At 36.3% G+C, this 23777-nt stretch overlaps 1 protein-coding gene across 1 annotated transcript in view; it reads right to left on the reverse strand.

Moving 5' to 3' along the window:
* The window catches only part of SDCCAG8 (SHH signaling and ciliogenesis regulator SDCCAG8), a 263252-nt gene that overhangs the window by 222504 nt on the left and 16971 nt on the right, over window positions 1-23777 (reverse strand). Inside the window, 3 exon segments of the mRNA XM_022579435.3 lie at window positions 1187-1327; window positions 6297-6422; window positions 16626-16739. Coding sequence (XP_022435143.2) covers window positions 1187-1327; window positions 6297-6422; window positions 16626-16739 — 381 coding nt within the window.

Below are 23777 nucleotides of genomic sequence, written 5' to 3' on the forward strand. Positions count from 1 at the left end.
TCAGACTTACTAGACCAAAACTTTAAAACAACTGTCTTAAATATGCTCAAAATGCTAAGAGAAAACATGGACAAAGAACTAAAGGAAGTCAGGAAAACAAATTATAAAAGGGAACCAAACTAATTCTGGAGATGAAAACAACTAAAAACTAAAATGAAAAATTCACTAAAGAGATTTTAGGGACGATATGGGCAGCAGAACAAAGAATCAGTAAATCTGAAGATAGGAAAATTGAAATTATTGAGTCTGAGAAGCAGAAAGAAAAAAGAATGAAGAATTATCAAATGATCCAACAATTCCATTTCTGAGTATATACCCAAATGCCTTGAAAGTATGGCCTCAAACAGATACTTGTGCATCAATGTTCATAGCAGCCTTATTCACAATAGCCAATAGGCTGAAACCCCCCCAAATCCATTAACAAATGAATGGATAAACAAAGTGTGGTATATATGTACAATGGAATATTATTCACCCTTAAAAAGAAATGAGGGGCTTCCCTGGTGGCACAGTGGTTGAGAATCTGCCTGCCAATGCAGGGGACACGGGTTTGGGCCCTGGTCTGGGAGGATCCCACATGCCACGGAGTGACTGGGCCCATGAGCCACAACTACTGAGCCTGCGCATCTGGAGCTTGTGCTCAGCAACAAGAGAGGCCGCGACAGTGAGGGGCCCGTGCACCGTGATGAAGAGTGGCCCCCACTCACTGCAACTAGAGAAAGCCCTCGCGCAGAAACGAAGACTCAACACAGCCAAAAATAAATAAATAAAATTTTAAAAAAAGGAATAAAATTATGATACGTTACAACATGGATGAAACTTGAAAACTCTATGCTAAATGAGACAAGCCAGATGAAAGGAGAAATATTATTTGATTCCACTTACGTGAAGTACCTAGAATAGGCAAACTCAAACACAGAAAGTAGAAGAGGTTACCAAGGGTTGCAAGGAGAAGTGAATGGGAGTTATTGTTTAATGGGTAGAGTTTTTGTTTGGGATAATGAAAAAGTTCTGGAAATGAATGGTGTTGATGTTGCACAACACTGTGAATGTACTTAGTGTAAATAAATTATACACTTAAATTTTTAAATGGTTAAAATAGCAAATTTTGTGTTATATATATTTACCACAATAAAAAAGTACCCAAAAAAGTAGGTGCCTAAGAGAGAAGTACCCAAATACTCACCAGTTCTAGTTTCCATTTTTCAGCCTCACTAGCAGATGCAGCTTTGTTAATATCTGCATTCCCATGGGAAAATGATCTCTTGGCAGCTTCATCCACCCTAGAATCTTCACCTGTTGTAATCCAAGAATTCTGTATGTTTCCCTAAAATAAAATGTGAAAGTACTTGCATTCAACCTTTAACTTTAAATCAATATACGTACTTTACAAATGGAATACTGATTATTATCTGTGATGAAAGGAATAAGAAAAAGAGCAGATGCTTCTAAATACAAATCAAGAATTATTTTACATTTTCAAGCTATTAGGGTCATATTCCAAACAAGTGTTACAAAGTCACATTCCTATAGGTATAGGCAATAATGTAAATGAGCAAAGAGGGGTAGATATCAGTATATTGAACAAATGAACTTATCTCTTACTTCTTTGAAGACATATACTCTTGAAACACATAAACCTCTCTTGGTTTGTTTTTCATTTTCCACATTTCATAAAGGCATGACTAATAATAATAATAATACATATGATGTTTATGTTTACTATGTGCCAGACACCGTTTTATGTCTTCCACATATATTAACACATTTAATCATTACAACAATCCTATGAGAGAAGTTTCACTGTTATCTCCATTTTATAGATGGGGAAACTGAGTCACACAGAGTAACTGCTAAAAGTCACAGAGGTAGAAAGCGGCTAATAGGTGGCAGAGCTAGGATCTGAATCCTGGCATTCTAGCTCCAAAGTCCTAAACCACTATGCTCTTCTGCCTTTTCAGAAAATTATTTCTCTTCAATAAGAAAAACAGTGCATGGTGATAAATAGAACTGACATGCAGCCTGAACGTCAAGGACTCAGAAAGTAATGGTTGGGGCCATGACAGAGCAACCAAAGGAAGTAGTCACTACTCAGTTTCAGTCAATGGCTGCCATGTGGGAATACCAACTCACATTACCAAAAAATCTTTTGATTTTTAAAAAGATGAGGCAGATATCTGGCTCTTCAACTGAAACAGTGTTAAATATTGAGTCAGTTTTTCAAACAAACAAAACATGCCTACAGACTGAATTTGGTGAACCCACTGTCAGCTTGCGAACTTTGGCATTCTTTCAACATTCAATGAAATAAGCAGCCCAAAGAACTGGGTGATTTATGTGTGAATCAAGAACTAAAATACTTATATTAATTTACTCAACAAGTAATTATTGAACTCCTGCTAAGGGCCAAGGGACACAGTAGTATTAATAAGAGAGGACATGTCCCCAAACACAGAAGTATACTGCAGTGTCATATGTTAGAATGTAGTAAACTGCATTCATCCAAAGTAGTATTCTGAGATTCTATTCCATATTCTTTGGGAAGTTCAGTTTAATGCAAACATCTGTGTAGTACCTACTATGTTCAGGCACTGTGCTAAAAGCTTGGGGAGGGGGGTAAAAATGAGCAAGACCAATATTATCCTCAAGGAGTTTACAGACTAATGAAGAAGAGAAACACCCAAGCAGATAATTTCAATTTAACAAGGCAAGTGCTAGGCCAGAGGTGTGCATGGGGGACTACGCCAGAACAGAAGAGGGATACTAAGAGCAACTGGAGATTCAAGGAAAGTTTTCTGGAGAAGTTTTGACACTGGTATGATATCTGAAGGGTGAAAAAGAGTAAGCTAGATGGGAAGGGCATGCCAAGAAGAGAGAACATCATGAGAAAACTCACAGAGGCGTGAAACAGCATGGTGCCTGCCAGAGACCTGTAGGCAATTCAGCATTACTAAAGGTTGAAGCACAAGGCAATGAATGTCAGAAGATGAAGCTCTAACTGTTCACAACAGCCAAAATATGGAAACAACCTAAATGTCCATCGACAGATGAATGGATAAAGATGATGTGGTACATATATACAATGGAATACTACTCAGCCATAAAAAAGAATGAAATAATGCCATTTGCAGCAACATGGATGCAACTAGAGATTATCATACTAAGTAAAGTAAGTCAGAAAGAGAAAGACAAATACCATGATACCACTTATATGTGGAATCTAAAGTATGGCACAAGTGAACCTATCTACAAAACAGAAACAGACTCACAGACATAGAGAACAGACTTGTGGTTACCAAGGGGGAGGAGGGAGGGAGAGGGATGGACTGGGACTCTGGGGTTGGTAGACGCAAACTATTACATTTAGAATAGATAAATAACAAGGTCCTAATGTATAGCACAGGGAACTATATTCAATATCCTGTGATAAACCATAATGAAAAAGAATATAAAAAAGAATGTCTGTATGTGTATAACTGAGTCACTTTGTGTACAGCAGAGTTTGGCACAGCATTGTAAATCAACTATACTTCAATAAAAAAATTAAAAAACAAAAAAAGGAAGAAGCTAGAGAGTTAAATAAGGGTCTGAAACGTAAAGCGTGCAATGTTAATAAGCTTGAACTTGATTCTGTAGGTAGGGAAAAAAATCACCCAAGATGTGATTGCATTCAAAATAGTCTTGCAGAGCAATGAAGGAGGGTGGTACTAATTTCCTACGGAGAAATTGGAGACAGTGTGTAGACTATAGATCACTGACTTATGATATAAAATATTGTTATTCTTTGGAAAGAAGTGCTAATCTAATTGACACTTTGTTCTTTCACAGACAGCTTTTAAAAAACTCGAATGATATTTGACCAAGATTTCAAAAATCAAATTACATTTACATCCCTGAAGATCACTGAAAACCTTTGATTTCTTAACTGAGGGGAGGGGTTGGAATGGATGGGGATGAGAAGAGACATGGAAAGAAATGGCTCAGAAATTTTCTACTTTAAAAAAAATCTCCTAGATCTTTGATTGACCACACATGCCAAATTTTCTAATAAAAAGCATATTTTAATATAATTTTTTGAACTCTCAAGAAAAGCCCCTTAAGAAGGAAAAATGATGAAAAATGAAGATGGAAATGAAGTACTCTTTGAATGGTTTTAGTTTTTTAGAAATAATCTGCTTGCTTCTTCAACTGCTAGGTCATAAACTAGGCTAAAAGCTCAAAGTCATGTAGGCTGCCATCCAAGTCCCAGTCCATTGCAAACGAAGATGGTTTGGTTCAATATTGACAAGCTATTCCTAATCTAGGCAGAAAGGCAGTGTAATTCGAGGCCAGGTAGATGGATTTGTGGAGTCAGATAGTCCTTTGTTTGAGTCCCAGCTTTGTGACATTAGACCAGTTGCTTTGGTTACTTAACTGCTGTGTACCTTAACTTAATCACCTGAAAATAGACATAACAACACCTGTCTTGTGTGGCTATCATAAAATGGAAATAATATAATGTAAAGAAAGTACTTGATACAGTACCTGGCATATCACAGCCATGTAGTCATCAATAAATACTAATTCTTACTATATAACTATTTCAATTGTTTTTCCAAAGAAAGCATTAAGAAACTTTGAAAATATATATTCAAATCTGCCAACAGCTTTGGCAAGATTTACCATCAACATGGTAATAGGCTCATTAAAAAGAGTGCAGAAAAAAAAGAAGATAATATCTCTTGATCTGTTTATATTCAAGATATTCTAAATAGTTTCATTTACCTCAAAACTCTCAATACAACACCATGCATAGGTTGCTGAAATGCCTCAATTCACCTACACAAGTAAAAAGTGGGGGCAACAATACTGTAACAACAAAATAACACAGAAGACTAACATTAAAATAGATATCAAGGTCACCTGACACATCTGCTACAACTGTTTCAATATTAGCACTATGTTTTAGCTCATGTGAATGTTTAAACAAAAACCTCTCTACAACTTTATCCCTTCTATAATCTGTATATCTGTAGTTTTCTTTAGCAAGTTTCCTTTGTTCACATGGCAAAGCATGTGAGCGTTTACCATCATTTCCTTCCCCTTTTGCATTACTCACTTCTCTTGCCCTCTGATTCACTTGTCTGTCTAATTTCCTTTCTTATTTCACTTCCCCATCTTCCACTTCTTTCCATTGTATAAATATTGAAGACTATGAATAACTGAGTCACTGTTCGCTGCATATTTGGAGGAAAAGCAAAAGAATATACTTTATTTTAAAAATGAACTTACTTCTAAGTACTTTCTATATGGCTATATCATTTTCAAATTGACACCAAAATAATAAGAAACTAAGATGAAATTTTTAAGTACTAATATTAATAATATAATAATATAAGCTGTGATTAACTACATCCCATAGCAAAGGAGTAAAAAACATTTTGAAGGCAAAAGTATCTCTGATAATTCATAAAAAGATATTAAGCTTAAACTTTATTTAAATATCATCATAAAAATTTTATGTCACAGAATTATAGAGATCATCTAATTCTCTGTTCCTCAAAATGTGCTCCACTGATACTAGACTCACTTTGGCAGCTTGCTAATAATTCATATTTTTAACTCAAAGACTTAGCCCAGACCAACTGAACCAGACTCTCAGGGAATGAAGCCCAGGATCTGCACTGTCAGCAAATATCCCAAGTGACTGTCATTCACATTAAAGGTTAAGAACTGCTAATATTGGTGAATTTCTCAAATGCCAATAAATAAACAGAGGACTCACGAGGTTTCATGCTTGAAAGTCCCATAAAATTACTTGTTCAACACCCAGCTTGTTAGGGACAATGGGAAGATTAACATTTTGAATCTTGGACCCTCAGGTCAGTGTTCTTCCTGCTACACCATGCTAACTAGACTTATTGGAATTGAAAGTCCAAAGAAAATTTAGAGAAATACAACAGAAATCTAAGCTACAGTTCTGAACAGTTGCTGGATTTAACCAAGTCCTTCCTATATTACATACTCCCTGCTTTCAGACCTGCTCTTTCCATATGGAAAAAACATAAATGGTATGCTCGGAAAGGAAACTGGAGTGGATATTAGGCATCATTACATCATTTCATTTGAGGATTCATTCCACCAATAAATTAAAATAGTGAATTTTAATTTTTGAGGCCCCAAGTGAATACCAGCATAGCACTTCTGCCGAACTGCCAGAAAAAAAAAAATCTATGCAATTAAGAAGGCAGGGGGAAAGGGTAGGAGGCAACATTCAAACTATGTATTTTAGTTTAATCGTTTAAATAAATGCTCACAGATGCATCCAGAAGTGTTTGTTCCCTCATTGCTTCCTCTTGCCTTTGAGATTTCAGCTCTTGTTGGAGCCTTTCATTTTCAAGCACAATTACTTGTACCCTATTTTTCATTCCAGAGAGTTCCTCCTATAAAAAACAGAAACAAAAACCAAATACATTACACATTTTTTTCTTTTATTTTAAGAAATGCCACTTGTGGACTGCATACATTAAGCAATTTTAAGTAGTGCTTTTTTTTGTTGATTACTAGATGATCCAATATGATATAAAGCATGGAAGACTGATGCTGTCTACCCCTTTTCAGAAATATTATAATTACATCTAGACAAGGAAAGAAGCTCAAGCATTAGCTAACAAAGAGAAGGCTGGGGGAAGATAGTAGAGGACCTGCTAATGGCCATATCACAGGACTGTGTGGTTTCTGACAATTTTTTGCAGGCTTACAGAAATGCTTTAATTAAAAGGTTTATCTAAAAGACTTTTAAGAATGAGGTAGACTGCTGAAAAATAAGGTAAGATTATTATTCTTGATCAAATGCCAATAGCTTGTTGAAAATTGACAGAGGACTACATAGATAATAGAGGACACTGAGATAGAAAGGCAAGGAAAGTTACAATGAATATCTATGAACTGCTAGCCAGATGGAAGGAAGTTATGAGTGAAATTGTTTGGTGGAGAGCTCTTAAAGAGTGTTTCCTTGGCCGTGCAGGGCATAATACAAAGAATTACCAGTATACAGCAATTAGAAAAGCTATCAAGTTACATCTCACCCTGAAAAAATGTGAAAAATATTGATATATTGATGGTACAATACTTAACTTAATCTTCATTACCAATATAATTGTGCAGTCATTTTTTATTATACTGGTTGTGCAAAAAACTATTGTACAATATATGAAAATTCCATTCAATTATTTTATTCAGAAAAAAAGTCAAAGCTGTAATTGAAAACTGTAATTAAACATTGCATACTTCCAGTTGTTGGTCTGACATATAAGCAGCTTGGAAGACATCAATCCCATCTTCACAATAAGAAAAAAAGCTGAACAAACTGAAAAATCAACGACTCTTCTTAGATCCATCAGAGAAATAAGGTCACAGGGAAAACTATTATCCCTCAAAATGGAAAGACAGACAGGCACTTCTGAGAACCACAATCTACCAGGGCAGAAACTTCTGGGGGGACCAGTGCCAGGGTAGAAAAATATATCAATAAAGTAATTGATGAAATGCTGGAAGCTTAGTGTAGGCCAGTTTGAGTTAAAAACTCCAGGAGGACCCAATCTCTGGGGGGAAGGTGTCTCCTACACTTTTATATGACACTACCAGGTTCTTACAGCAAAGACTAGAGAAAATCCCCCTCCTGCTTCCTCCAGTAGGAGAAGAAAAGTAACCAAAAAGCATTCTGTTCTTTTTAACCAGGCCTGCCTCAAGAGAAACTATCTTACCAGAGCCTAAAAAACATGTTTTTTTTTTCAGAACCTAAGTGACCTGGGGGAAGGGAAAAAAACCAACTCCAGCTTCCTAGCCTTGCCATCTCACTTAAGGGGAGGGGGAGACTGAGAAACACTTGTGAAGGACATAGCCAAGGGGCACAGGGTCACTAAAAGACTGAGACCTAATCATAGGACTACAAAATGCTCCCCATACTCCCATACCCTACCACCACATCAAAAGGGCTCTTATATCATAACAAGGGAATACACTAAAATAACTGCACATCTCAGAATGTATTTAAGAATTCTCAAGGGAAGCCCAAAGACAACAGCAGAGACAAAAACCAGGACACTAGAGGAAATTTTAGCCTCTAACACCTATACTAACAGCAAACAGTAAACACAGTGTAACTCCTACAACAAACAAAAAACCTCACACTAAATGCATATTTCCCTCAGTTCCTTTTACTCAGTACATCATGTGCAGCATTCAACAAAAAATTAGAAGGCATACTAAAAGACTTAAAACACAGATGCAAGAGGCTAAGCAAGCATAGAACCAGTCTTGGATATAGCAGAGATGTTGGAATTATCAGATGGAGAGTTTAAAATAATTATGATTAACATGCTAAAGGGTCAAATGGAAAAAGTTGTCTACATGCAAGAACAGATGGGTAATGGAAACTAAGAAAAAAATCAAAATGCTGGAAATCAAAAACACTGTAGTAGAAATGAAGATTGCCTTTGATGGGCTCATTAATAGACTGGACACAACCTTTTTTTTTCCCCCTATTTTTTTGGTCATGCCACATGACATGAAGGATCTTAGTTCCCCAACCAGGGATCGAACTTGCACCCCCTGCAGTGGAAGCACAGAGTCTTAATCACTGGACCACCAGGGAAGTCCCTAGACTGGACACAACCAAGGAAAGAATCAGTGAGCTTGAAGAACTGTCAACAGAAACTTCTCAAACTGAAATGCAAAGAAGAAAAAGAATGAAAAAGACAGAAGAGAATATCCAAGAATTGTGGAACAATAAAAAAAGGAAAAGAAATATGTGAAGCAATAATTACTGAGAATTTCCCAAAATTAATTATAAGCACCAAACCACAGATCCAAGAAGCTCAGAGAACACTGAGCAAGATAAAACTAAAAAATCCACACCCAGGAATAGCATATTCAAACTGCAGAAAATCAAAGACAAAGAGAAATTCTTTAAAGAAGTCAGAGAAAAAAATACCCTTACCTATCAATCACAGAAGCAATGATGAGAATTATATCAGCTACTCTTCAGAAACTATGCAAGCATGGATAGAGTGCAATGGAATATTTAAAGTTTCGAAAGATAAAAACCCCACCAACCTAGAATTCTGTGTTCAGTGATACCAACTTTCAAAAGTGAGGGAAAAATAAAGACTTTCTCAGATAACCAAAAATTAGGAAATTTGTCTCTGGTAGACCTGCCTTGCAAGAAATGTTACAAGAAGTTCTTCAGAAAGTAGGAAATTTATTTAAATTATAAACTCAGATCTACATAAGGAAAGAAAGAGCATTTGAGAAGGCATATATGGAGATAAAGTAAAATATTTTATTTTTCTTAATGTTAATTGATCTAACAGGTAACAGTTTGTTCTGTATCATATTAGCAATAGTGTATGTAGTGATCATAGCATATGGATAATTGAAATGAATGAAAGCAGTGCATAAGGGTCAGGAGGGAGGAACTGGGAACCCTGTTATAAGGAACTTTCCCAACCCCTGAAGTGCTCATTGAAAGTAGACTTAGAGTAGTGGTAAATGTAACTGCAAACTCAAGGACAACCACTTATAAAAGTTAAAAAAAAAAAGAAGTTCAATTGATATGCTAAGAGAGGAGAAAAATGCAATCATATAACATGGTCACTCAAAACCAGAGATGGCAGAAAAAACAAGTGGAGGACAAAAAAAAGAAAGAAAGAACAAGGGTAATGAATAGAAAACAGTAACAAATATGGTAGGTATGATAGATATCCAACTATATCAATAATCACATTAAACATCCATGATCTGACTATACCAATGAAAAGACAGACTGTCAGAAAAAATAAGACCCAAATACATGTTGTCTACAAGATGCCTGCTTTAAATCTAAAGACACAGATACTTTAAAAGTAAAGGGATGGAGAAAGACATACTATGCTAACATAAATCAAAAGAAAGCTTGAGTAGCTGTATTAATTTCAGACAAAGCAGACTTCATACTAAGGAAAAAAATATCAGGGATAATAAAGAGGCATGACATATTGATAAACAGGTCAATTTTCCAAGAAGTCATAATAATCCTAATGTGTGTATGCCTAACAACAGACCATCAAAATACATAAGGCAAAAACTGATAGAACTGTAAAGAGAAACAGATGTATCTACTATTTCAGTTGGAGATTTCAATATCCCTCTATCAGTAATTGACAGATCTGGCAGACTGGCAAAATATCAGTATGGACATAGTTGAACTGAACGGCACCATTAATCAACTGGATCCAATTGACATTTATATACTACTTCATCCAACAACAACAAAATACACATTCTTCTCAAGCTAACACAGAACATTCACCAAGACATACCATATTCTGCGGCCTAAAACCATATGTTAACAAATTAAAAACAATAGAAATCACACAAAGTATGTTATCAGATCATAATGGAATTAAACTAGAAATCAATAACAGAAAGACAGCTGGAACACTCCTAATATATGTGGTGGTTAAACAACACTCTTCTAAATATATATGGGTCAAGAACAAAATCTCAAGAAATAAACTGAAAATATATATATATATTTTTTGCGGTACGCGGGCCTCTCACTGTTGTGGCCTCTCCCGTTGCAGAGCACAGGCTCCGGAGGTGCAGGCTCAGCAGCCATGGCTCACGGGCCCAGCCGCTCCGCGGCATGTGGGATCTTCCCGGACCGGGGCACGAACCCGTGTCCCCTGCATCGGCAGGCGGACTCTCAACCACTGCGCCACCATAGAAGCCCTGAAAATATTTTAAACTTAACAAAAATGAAAATACAAATCGAAATTTGTGAGATGCAACTAAATTAGGGAAAAATATTAGAAAAGAATAAAGATTTCAAATCAATACTCTCAGGAAACTAAAACGAACAAACAAACAACAACAAAAAAACCCAAATTAAATCCACAGTAAGCAGAAGAAAAGATAAAAAAAAATTAGGGTAGAAATAAATGAAATTAAAAACAGGAAATCAACAGAGAAAAGCAACAAAGCCAAAAGCTTTGTCATTGAAATGATCAATGAAATTGATTAGACTCTAGCCAGGCTAACTAAGAAAAAAAGAGAGAAGACACAGATTACTAATATCAGAAACGATACCACTACAGATCCTATGGACATTAAAAGGATAATAAAGGAATATTATGAACAACTGTATATCCATAATTTGATAACCTGGAGAAAACGAACCAACCCCTTGAAAGACACAATCTACCAAAACTCACAAAAGGAGAAGCAGTTAATCTGAATAGGACTACATCTATTAAAGAAATTGAATAAATAATTAATAATCTTTCAAAACAGAAAGCACCAGGCCCAACACTGGTTCACTGGTGAATTCTGTTAAACATTTAAGGAACAAATGAGACCAATTCTGTAAAATATCTTCTATAAAATACCAGAGGAAATACTTCCTAACTTATTCTATGAAGTCAGCATTACCCTACTACCCAAACCGGGTGAAGACACTATAGGAATGAAAAACTACAGGCCATGAATACAGATGCAAAAATCCTCATCAAAATATTAGCGAATCAAATCCCACAATGTACAAAAAGAATTATACAACAGGACCAAATGGAATTTAATCTACCTATGCAAGTCTGGCTCAATATTTCAAAATCAAATAACGTAATTCAACAAGCTAGAAAAAAAATCATAGGATCATATCAATAGATGCAAAAAAAGCAAGTAACAAAATCCAGGAGCCATTCAAGGTAAAAACCTCAGTGAACTAGGCATAAAGGAAATACATCTTCAGTTTAATAAAGAACATCTACAAATAACCCATAGCTAACATCGTACTTCACGGTGAGACAATAGATGGCTTCCTACTAAGATCAAGAATAAGACAGTAAGGTAGATAGCTAGTGGGAAGTAGCCGCATGGCACAGGGATATCGGCTCGGTGTTTTGTAACCGCCTGGAGGGGTGGGATAGGGAGGCTGGGAGGGTGGGAGATGCAAGAGGGAAGAGATATGGGAACATATGTATATGTATAACTGATTCACTTTGTTATAAAGCAGAAACTAACACACCATTGTAAAGCAATTATACCCCAATAAAGATGTTAAAAAAAAAAAAGAATAAGACAATGATGTCACCTCTCATCATTCCTATTCAACATCATATTAGAAGTCCTAGCTAATACAATAAGGCAAGAAAAGAAAATAGAAGCTATACAAGAAGAAATTTTTTAAAAAGACAGCTGTATTTTTCACAGATGACATTACTGTCTATGAAGAAAATCTCAAAGAATCAAAAAAAACCTGCTAAAATGAGTGATTATAGCAAGGTTGCAGATTACAACATTAATATACAAAAGTCAATTGTTTTCTTACATATTAGTAATGAGTAATTGGTATTTGAAATTAAAATCACAATACCATTTACATTAACACAAAAAAATGAAATACTCAGGTATAAACTGCACAAAATATGTATAAGATCTATAAGAATAAAACTGCAAAACTCTGATGAAGACATCAAGGAATATCTAAATAAATGGAGAGATATTCCATGTACATGGATAGGAAGATTCAATATTGTCAAAATATCACCTCCTCCTAACTTGATAGATTTCAATACAATCTCAATCAAAATTCCAGAATGTTACTTTGTAGATATTTACAGATTGATTTTAGAATTTATATAAAGAGGTAAAAGACCCAGAACAGCCAACATGATATTGAAGGAAAAGAACGAAATTGGAAGATTGACACTACTAGACCTCAAGACTTACTATAAAGCTCCAATAATCAAGACAGTGTGGGACTTCCCTGGTGGTACAGTGGTTAAGAATCCACCTGCCAATGAAGGGGACATGGGTTAGAGCCCTGGTCCAGGAAGATGCCACATGCCACGGAGCAACTAAGCCAGTGCACCACAACTACTCAGCCTGCACTCTAGAGCTCGCGAGCCACAACTACTGAGCCTGCGTGCTACAACTACTGAAGCCTGCATGCCTAGAGCCCGTGCTCTGCAACAAGAAAAGCCACTGCAATGAGAAGACTGCGCACCTCAATGAAGAGTAGCCCCTGCTTGCTGCAACTAGAGAAAGCCCATGTGCAGCAAAGAAGACCCAATGCAGCCAAAAATAAATAAATGAAAAATAAATAAATTTTAAAAAAAGACAGTATGGTATTTGTGAAAGAACTGACCAATAGATCAATGAAGCAGAACGGTGAGCCCAGAAATAGACTTACACAAGTACAGCTAACTGATCTTTAACATGGAATAAGGGTAATTCAATGTAGATAGTCTTTTCAAAAAATGATGCTGAAACAGATGGATATCTACATGTAAAAAAAAATTTAAATAAATCTAGACACAGATCTTATACCCTCACAAATATTAACTCAAAATGGAGCATAGATCTAAATGTAAAACACAAAATAATCAAACAGCTAGAAGAAGAATAAGAGAAAATATTAGTGATCTTGGGTTTTGCAATATTTTTAGATATAACACCAAAAGCACAATTGCATGGAAAAAATTGATAAGTTGAACTTGATTAAAATTAAAAACTTCTGCTCTATGACACAGTTAAGAAAATCAAAAGACAAGCCAAAATTGAGAGAAAAGAATTGCAAAAGACATCATATGTGATAAATGACTGGTACCCAAAGTATATAAAGAACTTTTGAAACTCAACAATAAGAAAATGAACAACCCAATTTAAAAAATGGGCAAAAGACCTGAATAGATACCTCATCAAAGAAAGTATATAAATGGAAAATAAGCATATGAAAAAAATATTCAACACTGTATGTCACAGGGAATTGAAATTAAAACAACAAGATACCATCACATATCTTTAACACACTAGAAATCAAAACACTGACAACACCAAATCCTGGCAATGATGTGGAACATCAGGAACTCTTATTCTTTGCTGGCAGGAAAACAAAATGGCACAGTCACTGTGGAAGACAGTGTGGCAGCTTCTTATAAGACTAAACATACTTTTACCAGGCAATCCAGCAATTGTGCTTTGTGGTATTTACCCAAATAAGTAAAAACTTTATGTCCACACAAAACCTCTACACAAATGTTTACAGTAGCTTTATTCATAGTTGCCAAAACTTAGAAGCAAGCGAGATTTCCTTCAATGGGTGAATGGATAAACAAACTATGTTATATACATACAATGGAATATTACTCAGTGATAAAAAGAAATGAGCTATCAAGCCATGAAAAGACATGAAGGAAACTTAAATGTATATTATGAACTCAATGAAGCCAATCTGAAAAGGCTACAAAACTGTATGATTCCAACTATATGACATTCTGGAAAAGGCAAAGCTATGGAGACAGTAAAAAGATCAGTGGTTGCCAGGGGTTTAGCAGGTAGGAAGGGATAAATAGGCAGAGTGCAGATGATATTTAAGGCAGGGAAATTATTCTGTATGCTACTGTAATGGCGGGTATATGTCATTATACGTTTTTTAAAACTTATAGAATATAAAACACAAAGAGTGAACACTAATGTAAACTGAGGAATTTAGTAAATAATAATGTAATAATATTGGCTCATCAATTGTAACAAACAATTGTACTACACTGATGCATGATGAAAATAACAGGGGAAACGGCTGGGGAGCTATAAAGTACATGCGAGTACATGGGAACTCTATGTACTTTCAACTTTTCTGTAAACCTAAAACTGATCTAAAAAATAAAGTCTGTTAATTAATCAAACTAATAGGCCCTTAAACAGTACTTTCATTATCTTACTCACTTGTTAAAATGTATCATATTTATACTCTGTCTGACTTTCAAGGATTTTGTAATCTTCCATTTTATCAGTTCAGCATTATTTTAATTATTTCTAAGAGATATCCTCCATTGTAAGAATTTAGAATAGATGCCTCATGTCCCCCATAAATAAATCATATTCATCCTGAATATATTCTTTCATTGTTGCTTTTTTTTCTTTGAAATTCGTTCATCTCCCTTCTGCTGATCTAATGATCCTACACCTTAAGATTATTCTCTGCCATAAAAACATCCCCAAAGACACTAGCTTTTAGTAACCTTCTTCTCTCATTATAATTATAGTTTATACCACAAAATAAACGGCTACACTATATCTTCTACAGGGCTGCTGTGGTCCTCATAGGTAACAGTGCTCTCAACTAAATGGTAAGTTTATTATGATGTATATTGCAGAGTGGCAGAATCTGCCATCCCCTAACATGTCACTTTGGAAGAATTATCTTGAGCTAAGGGCACGTGAAAAACAGCAGGTACAAGAAGAGTGCTCTGACTTCCCCTTTTCCTCCTGAAAGCAGGAATAAAACTCTCATGTGAAAGATGCTCTCCCTACACCAGGAAGAAAAAAACATTCTTATCACCAGAAGTAGAGGCTGAGAGAAATCTGTACAAACAGACCTTGTTAAAAGAACTCATCTTCTTTACCTCCCCACATATTTTAGTTACACTTCCACAGCTGCCTCTCTTTGTTCAACCAAGTATAAAAACATTTAGGTTTCACCACTTCTTTGGGTCTTCACTTCCTTATGAAGGCTCCCATGTCACATAAATCCTGCATTAAATAAATGGGTACCCTTTCATCCTGTTAATCTGCCTTATGTCAATTTAATTTTAAGGCCCAACCAAAGATACTACGAGGGCAGAGCTAAACTTTTACTTCCCCTACAATATCTCTTAAGTTTTACCCACAGCATTTTAGGAATTAACAGAAGCTTATTAATGGACTGAGTCCTAGGATATTATTTCAGCTTTTCTGGTAATCCAAGAATACTTGTATAATAATGATTGTATCCCCAAGAACAAAGAGAAAATGACACGCTAAGATCAGGAAACGCCCTTGAAAACTCAAGACATTAAATGTTTAAAGGTTTCTTAAGTTACCTATCAGACTTACACCTTGCAAGAGTAGCCAAACATTGAAAATGTAATACATATAATACTGATAAAAAAGATATCAGTAACTCCTATAAAAATATCACATGATCTGAGGCATTGATATTTTTAAAAAAAACCAAAAAACTAAAACACTAACATACTTTGGGAAGGCAGAAAGGCTCCAATGGCATTAATGACATTACTAAAGTTCATACAGTCATGCAATATGTAACATCTAGTGTTACATGCCATAGGTGACACATCTGGTTTCTTGATCATAAGTATCAGTACCCCCATGAGCTATCTGTATTCAAAGTCAAGGTAAGAACCTTTACACTGACATGGGGTAAATTTAATCTACTGCTTAGAATCCCTACTTGCTGCACAACAATTTCAATAGGTTGATAAGTGTGCGAGAATGATTGGTATTAATATTCCAAAGCATTTGCCATAAGCTGGGCTAAAGTAAACAGGGTGGAAAGGAAAAATTCTGAAACATGAGAGAATATTATCAAAATATTAGACATAGTTAGAGACTACTGGGAAATTAAGTATTCAGAAATGGCATAGTCAGGAGTATCATTCCCAAGCCTGAGAAGCTCCTATACACATCAGTCTTTTCAATCATATAAAGATGGCAACTTTCAATGTATTGCTATAAACATTAATAATAGCAAATTTTCACACAAGGCATTATTAATATCAACTTTAATTTAGGTTGGCTTAAATTTTTAATGAGAAACTTACCTTACAGAACTTGACTTCTGCCTCTAAATGATGAATGTATTGAGACTGGTCACTGATGATGGGAACAAAATTGTGTAGAGCAGGCATATCGGTTTCCTCATATTCTGATGATTTCTAAGGCAAAAATAAAAACAAATGAAGCATGTTTGGATTTAGCAAAGAATCAGTTAATACCATCTCCATACTCAATTTAGCACTGATGTCATATAAACATGGTATAAACATAGACTAGGGAGATTGCTTCAAGATGGCAGAGTAGAAGGACGTGCACTCACTCCCTCTTGCAAGAGCACTGGAATCACAACTAACTGCTGAAAAATCATCGACAGGAAGACACTAGAACTCACCAAAAAAGATACTCCACATCCAAAGACAAAGGAGAAGCTGCAATGAGACAGTAGGAGGGGCGCAATCACAATAATACCAAATCCCATAACCGTGGGGTGGGTGACTCACAAACGGGAGAACAATTATACTACAGAAGTCCATCCACTGGAGTGAAGGTTCTGAGCCCTACGTCAGGCTTCCCAACCTGGGGTTCCAGCAACCGGAGGAGGAATTCCCAGAGATCCAGACTTTCAAGGCTAGCAGGATTTGACTGCAGGACTTCGACAGGACTGGGGAAACAGAGAATACACTCTTGGAGGGCACACACAAAGTAGTGTGCATCAGAATCCAGGGGTAGGAGCAGTGACCCCACAGGAGACTGAACCAGACCTACCTGCTAGTGTTGCAGGGTCTCCTGCAGAGGCGGGGGGTGGCTGTGGCTCACCATGGGGACAATGACACTGGCAGCAGAAGTTCTGGGAAGTACTCCTTGGCATGAGCCCTCCCAGAGTCTGCCATTAGCCCCACCAAAGAGCCTGTAGCCCCCACTGCTGGGTCGCCTCAGCCCAAACAACCAACAGGGAGGGAACTCAGACCCACCCATCAGCAGACAAGCAGATTAAAGTTTTACTGAGCTCTGCCCACCAGAGCAACACCCAGTTCCACCCACCACCAGTCCCTCCCATCAGGAAGCCTGCACAAGCCTCTTAGATAGACTCATCCACCAGAGGGCAGACAGCAGAAGCAAGAAGAACTACAATCCTGCAGCCTGTGGAATGAAAACCACATTCACAGATAGACAAAATGAAAAGGCAGAGGACTATGTACCAGATGAAGGAACAAGATAAAATCCCAGAAAAACAACTAAATGAAGTGGAAATAGGCAACCTTCCAGAAAAAGAATTCAGAATAATCATAGTGAAGGTGATCCAGGACATCAGAAAAAGAATGGAGGCAAAGATCAAGAAGATGCAAGAAATGTTTAACAAAGACCTATAAGAATTAAAGGACAAACATCTAGAAGAATTAAACAACAAAAAACAGAGATGAATAACACAATAACTGAGAAGAAAAACACACTAGAAGGAATCAATTGAAGGATAACTGAGACAGAAGAACAGATAAGTGACCTGGAAGACAATGATGGAATTCACTGCTGTTGAACAGAATAAAGAAAAAAGAATAAAAAGAAATGAAGACAGCCTAAGAGACCCCTGGGACAACATTAAATGCACCAACATTCACATTATAGGGGTTCCAGAGGAGAAGAGAGAGAGACAGGACCCAAGAAAATATATGAAGAGGTTATAGTGGAAAACTTCCCTAACATGGAAAAGGAAACACCCAGGTCCTGCAAGCGCAGAGAGTCCCAGGCAGGATAAACCAAAGGAGAAACACACTGAGACACACAGTAATCAAATTGACAAAGAAAAATTATTAAAAGCAAAAAGGGAAAAACAACAAATAACATACAAGGGGAGCTACCCTGGTGGCACAGCGGTTAAGAATCTGCCTGCCAATTCAGGGGACATGGGTTCAAGTCCTGGTCTAGGCAGATCCAACATGCTGTGGAGCAGCTAAGCCCATGTGCCACAACTACTGAGCCTGCACTCTAGAGCCCTCAAGCCACAACTACTGAGCCCTCATGCTACAATTACTGAAGCCCACATGCCTAGAGCCTGTGCTCTGCAAGAAGAGAAGCCACCACAAGGAGAAGCCCGCACACAATGAAGAGTAGTCCCTGCAGACTGCAACTAGAGAAAGCCCGCAGGCAGCAATGAAGACCCAATGCAGCCAAAAAAAAAACAAACAAAAAAAAACCACACAAGGGAACTCCCATAAGGTTCACAGCTGATTTCTCAACAGAAACTCTACAAGCCAGAAAGGAGTGGCAAGATATACTTAAAGTGAGTAAAGGGAAGAAACTACAACCAAGATTACTCTACCTAGCAAGGATCTCACTCAGATTAGATGGAGAAATCAAAAGCTTTACAGACAAGCAAAAGCTAAGAGAATTCAGCACCACCAGATCAGCTCTACAACAAATGCTAAAGGAACTTCTCTAAGAGGGAAGCATAGGAGAAGAAAAGGACCTATAAAGAAAATGGTAATAGGAACATACAAATCAATAATTACCTTAAATGTGAGTGGACTAAATGCTCCAACCAAAAGACACAGATTGATTGAATGGATACAAAAACAAGACTAGTGTATATGCTGTCTACAAGAGATGCACTTCAGACCTAGGGACACATAGAGACTGAAAGTGAGGGGATGGGCAAAGATATTCCATGCAAATGAAAATCAAAAGAAAGCTGGAGTAGCAACACTTGTATCAGATCAAAAGACTTTAAAATGAAGAATGTTACAAGAGACAAGAAAGGACACTACATAATGATCAAGGGATCAATCCAAGAAGAAAATATAGCAATTATAAATATATAGGCACCCAACATAGAAGCACCTCAATACATAAGCAAATGCTAACGGCTATAAAAGAGGTAATTGACAGTAACACACTAATATTGGGGGACTTCAACATCACACATACACCAATGGACAAATAATCCAGACAAAAAATTAATAAGGAAACACAAGCTTTAAATGACACAATAGACCAGTTAGATTTAATTGATATTTATAGGACATTCCATCCAAAAACAACAGTATACACTTTCTTCTCAAGTGCATATGGAATATTGTCCAGGATAGATCACATCTTGGGTCACAAATCAAGCCTTGGTAAATTTAAGAAAATTGAAATCATATCAAGCATCTTTTCCTACCACAACACTATGAGATTAGAAATAAATTACAGGGAAAAAACATAAAAAACACAAACATATGGAGGCTAAACCATATGTTACTAAATAACCAAGAGATCACTGAAGAAATCAAAAAGGAAGTTAAAAAACACCTACAGATACATGACAATGAAAACACAATGATCCAAAACAGATGGGATGCAGCAGAAGCAGTTCTAACAGGGAAGTTTATAGCAATACAATCCTACCTCAAGAAACAAGAAACATCTCAAATAAACAATCTAACCTTACACCTAAAGGAACCAGAGAAAGAAGAACAAACAAAACCCAAAGTTAGTAGAAGGAAAGAAATCATAAAGATCAGAGCACAAATTAATGAAATAGAAACAAAGAAAACAATAGAAAAAATCAATAAAACTAATAGCTGGTTCTTTGAGAAGATGAACAAAATTGATAAACCTTTAGCCAGACTCATCAAGAAAAAGAGGGAGAAGACTCAAATCAATAAAATTAGAAACGAAAAAGGAGAAGTTACAACAGACACTGCAGAAATACAAAGCATCATCAAAGACTAGTACAAGCAAAAGTATATGCTAATAAAATGGACAACCTGGAAGAAATGGACAAATTCTTAGAAAAGCACAAACTTCTGAGACTGAACCAGGAAGAAACAGAAAATATGAACAGACCAATCAAAAGTAATGAAATTGAAACTGTGATTAAAAATCTTCCAACAATCAAAAGTCCAGGACCAGATGGCTTCACAGGTAAATACTATCATACATTTAGAAAAGAGCTAACACCCATCCTTCTCAAACTCCTCCAGGAAACTGCAGAGGAAGAAACACTCCCAAACTCATTCTACGAGGCCACCATCACTCTGATACCAAAACCAGACAAAGATACTACAAAAAAAGAAAATTACAGACCAATATCACTGACGAACATAGATGCAAAAATCCTCAACAAAATACTAGCAAACAGAATCCAACAACACATTAAAAGGATCATACACGGTGATCAAGTGGGATTTATCCCATGGATGCAAGGATTCTTCAATATACTCAAATCAATGTGATACACCATATTAATACACTGAAGAATAAAAACCATATGATCATCTCAATAGATGCAGAAAAAGCTTAAGACAAAATTCAACACCCATTACGATAAAAACTCTCCAGAAAATGGGCATAGAGGGAACCTACCTCAACATAATAAAGGCCATATATGACAAATCCACAGCAAACATCATTCCTGATGGTGAAAAACTGAAAGCATGTCCTCTAAGATCAGGAACAAGACAAGGATGTCCACTCTTGCCACTATTATTCAAGATAGTTTTGTAACTCCTAGCCATGGCAATCAGAGAAAAAAAAGAAATAAAAGGAATACATATTGGAAAAGAAGAAGTAAAACTGTCAGTGTTTGCAGAGGACATGATACTGTACATAGATAATCCTAAAAATACCACCAGAAAACAACTAGAGCTAATCAGTGAATTTGGTAAAGTTGCAGGGTACAAAATTAATGCACAGATCTCTTGCATTTCTACACACTAACAACGAAATATCAGAAAGAGAAATTAAGGAAACAATTGCATTCACCATTGCAACAAAAGGAAAATACCTAGGAATAAACCTACCTAAGGAGACAAAAGACCTGTATGCAGAAAACTATAAGACACTGATGAAAGAAATTAAAGATGATACAAACAGATGGAGAGATATACCATGTTCTTGGATTGGAAGAATCAACATTGTGACAATGACTATACTACCCAAAGCAGTCTACAGAGTCAATGTAATCCTTATCAAATTAGCAATGGCAATTTTTTACAGAACTAGAACAAAAACTCTTAAAATTTGTATGGAGATACAGAAGACCCCAAATAGCCAAAGCGATCTTGAGGGGAAAAAAACGTAGCTGGAGGAATCAGACTCCCTGACTTCAGACTACACTACAAAGCTACAGTAATCAAGACAATATGGTACTGGCACAAAAACAGAAACATAGATCAATGGAACAGGATAGAAAGCCCAGAGAGAAACCCATGCACCTATGGTCACCTAATCTCTGGCAAAGGAAGCATGGATATACAATGGAGAAAAGACAGTCTCTTCAATAAGTGGTGCTGGGAAAATTGGACAGCTACATGTAAAAGAATGAAATTAGAACACTCCCTAACACGATACACAAAAATAAAATCAAAATGGATTAAAGACCTAAATGTAAGACCGGACACTATAAAACTCTTAGAGGAAAACATAGGAAGAACACTCTGACATAAATCACAGGAAGATCTCTTTTGACCCACCTCCTAGAGTAATGGAAATAAATACAAAAATAAACAAATGGGACCTAATGAAACTTAAAAGCTTTTGCGCAGCAAAGGAAACTATAAACAAGACGAATAGACAACCCTCAGAATGGGAGAAAATATTTGCAAACGAATCAACGGACAAAGGATTAATCACCAAAATATATAAACAGCTCATGCAGTTCAATATTACAAAAACAAACAACCCAATCAAAATATGGTCAGAAGACCTAAATAGACATTTCTTCAAAGAAGATATACAGCATGCCAAGAGGCACATGAAAAGCTGCTCAACGTCACTACTTATTAGAGAAATGCAAATCAAAACTACAATAAGGTATCACGTCACACCGGTTAGAATGGTCATCATCAGAAAATCTACAAACAACAAATGCTGGAGAGGGTGTGGAGAAAAGGGAATCCTCTTGCACTGTTGGTGGGAATGTAAATTGATACAGCCACTATGGAGAACAGTAAGGAGGTTCCTTAAAAAACTAAAAATAGAATTACCATATGACCCAGCAATCCTACTACTGGGCATATACCCAGAGAAAACCATAATTCAAAAAGACACACACACCCCAATGTTCATTGTAGCACTATTTACAATAGCCAGGTCATGGAAGCAACCTAAATGCCCACCGACAGACGAATGGATAAAGAACATGTGGTACATATATACAATGGAATATTAGCCTTATAATGGAATGAAATTGGGTCATTTGTAGAGATGTGGATGGACCTAGAGACTGTCATACAGAGTGAAGTAAGTCAGAAAGAGAAAAACAAATATCGTATATTAACACATATATGTGGAATCTAGAAAAATGGTACAGATGAACCGGTTTGCAAGGCAGAAATAGAGACACAGATGTAGAGAACAAACTTATGGACACCAATGGGGGGAAAGGGGGGTGATGAATTTGGAAACTGGGACAGTCATATGTACACTAATATGTATAAAATAGATAACTAATAAGAATCTTCTGTATAAAAAATAATTTACAAAAACATAGACTAGATCACAATGTGGCTAATAGTATTTATTTCTTCACCTATAAATTCCACAAATAGATAAGAATGAGGGATATGAATATCATTTTTTAAAGATGGACAGTGAAAGTGGTTGTAAAAAGCATATGGCAAATGGAAAAATGCTGGAGTAGTATAATTGGCTGGGATGAACTTCCTATTTGAGCCATCTGAAAATGTGATATCCTATTCAGTAATTATGAGATAAAGGGACAGCTCTTCAAGAAACCACCATAGAAGAGGACTGCTAGCTAAAATTGCAGAACAAGCCACCTGAAGGAGGGATTCTTTAGACAAATGTGCCAAATGTGTGTCAGTAAGGTAAAATTCTATCTACTAATGAGTACGCTAGCAAAACCTGATTTTTAATTTTTGACCCTAGTACTCAAGGCAATTTGAGACTCTGCTGTTCTGGAGCCTCCAAGACTAGAGTGCCAAAGCAGATACGTACAAAAACTGAGATACGCTGCACTGAGGACTCAATGAAGAGACGTCATAAAAAGTGTTAATTCTCTTTACTTCTGCAGCAGTCCTGGAATTGATTTTTTAATGTACATCTTACCTTATCCTAAAATGATTGTAAAATGGTTTATAAATCATACATCATACGATGATATTAGTTAAAGAAAAGAGGAAGAGAGGAAAGGGAAAATGAGGTTCAACCAGTTAGATGAACCCAGAGGAAAGCTTGAGATGAGACACACAACC

Source organism: Delphinapterus leucas, chromosome 1, assembly GCF_059928025.1.
Source record: "Delphinapterus leucas isolate spDelLeu-1000000601 "Yukka" chromosome 1, BTC_Dleu_Yukka2, whole genome shotgun sequence".
NCBI classification, from domain to species: Eukaryota; Metazoa; Chordata; class Mammalia; order Artiodactyla; family Monodontidae; genus Delphinapterus; species Delphinapterus leucas.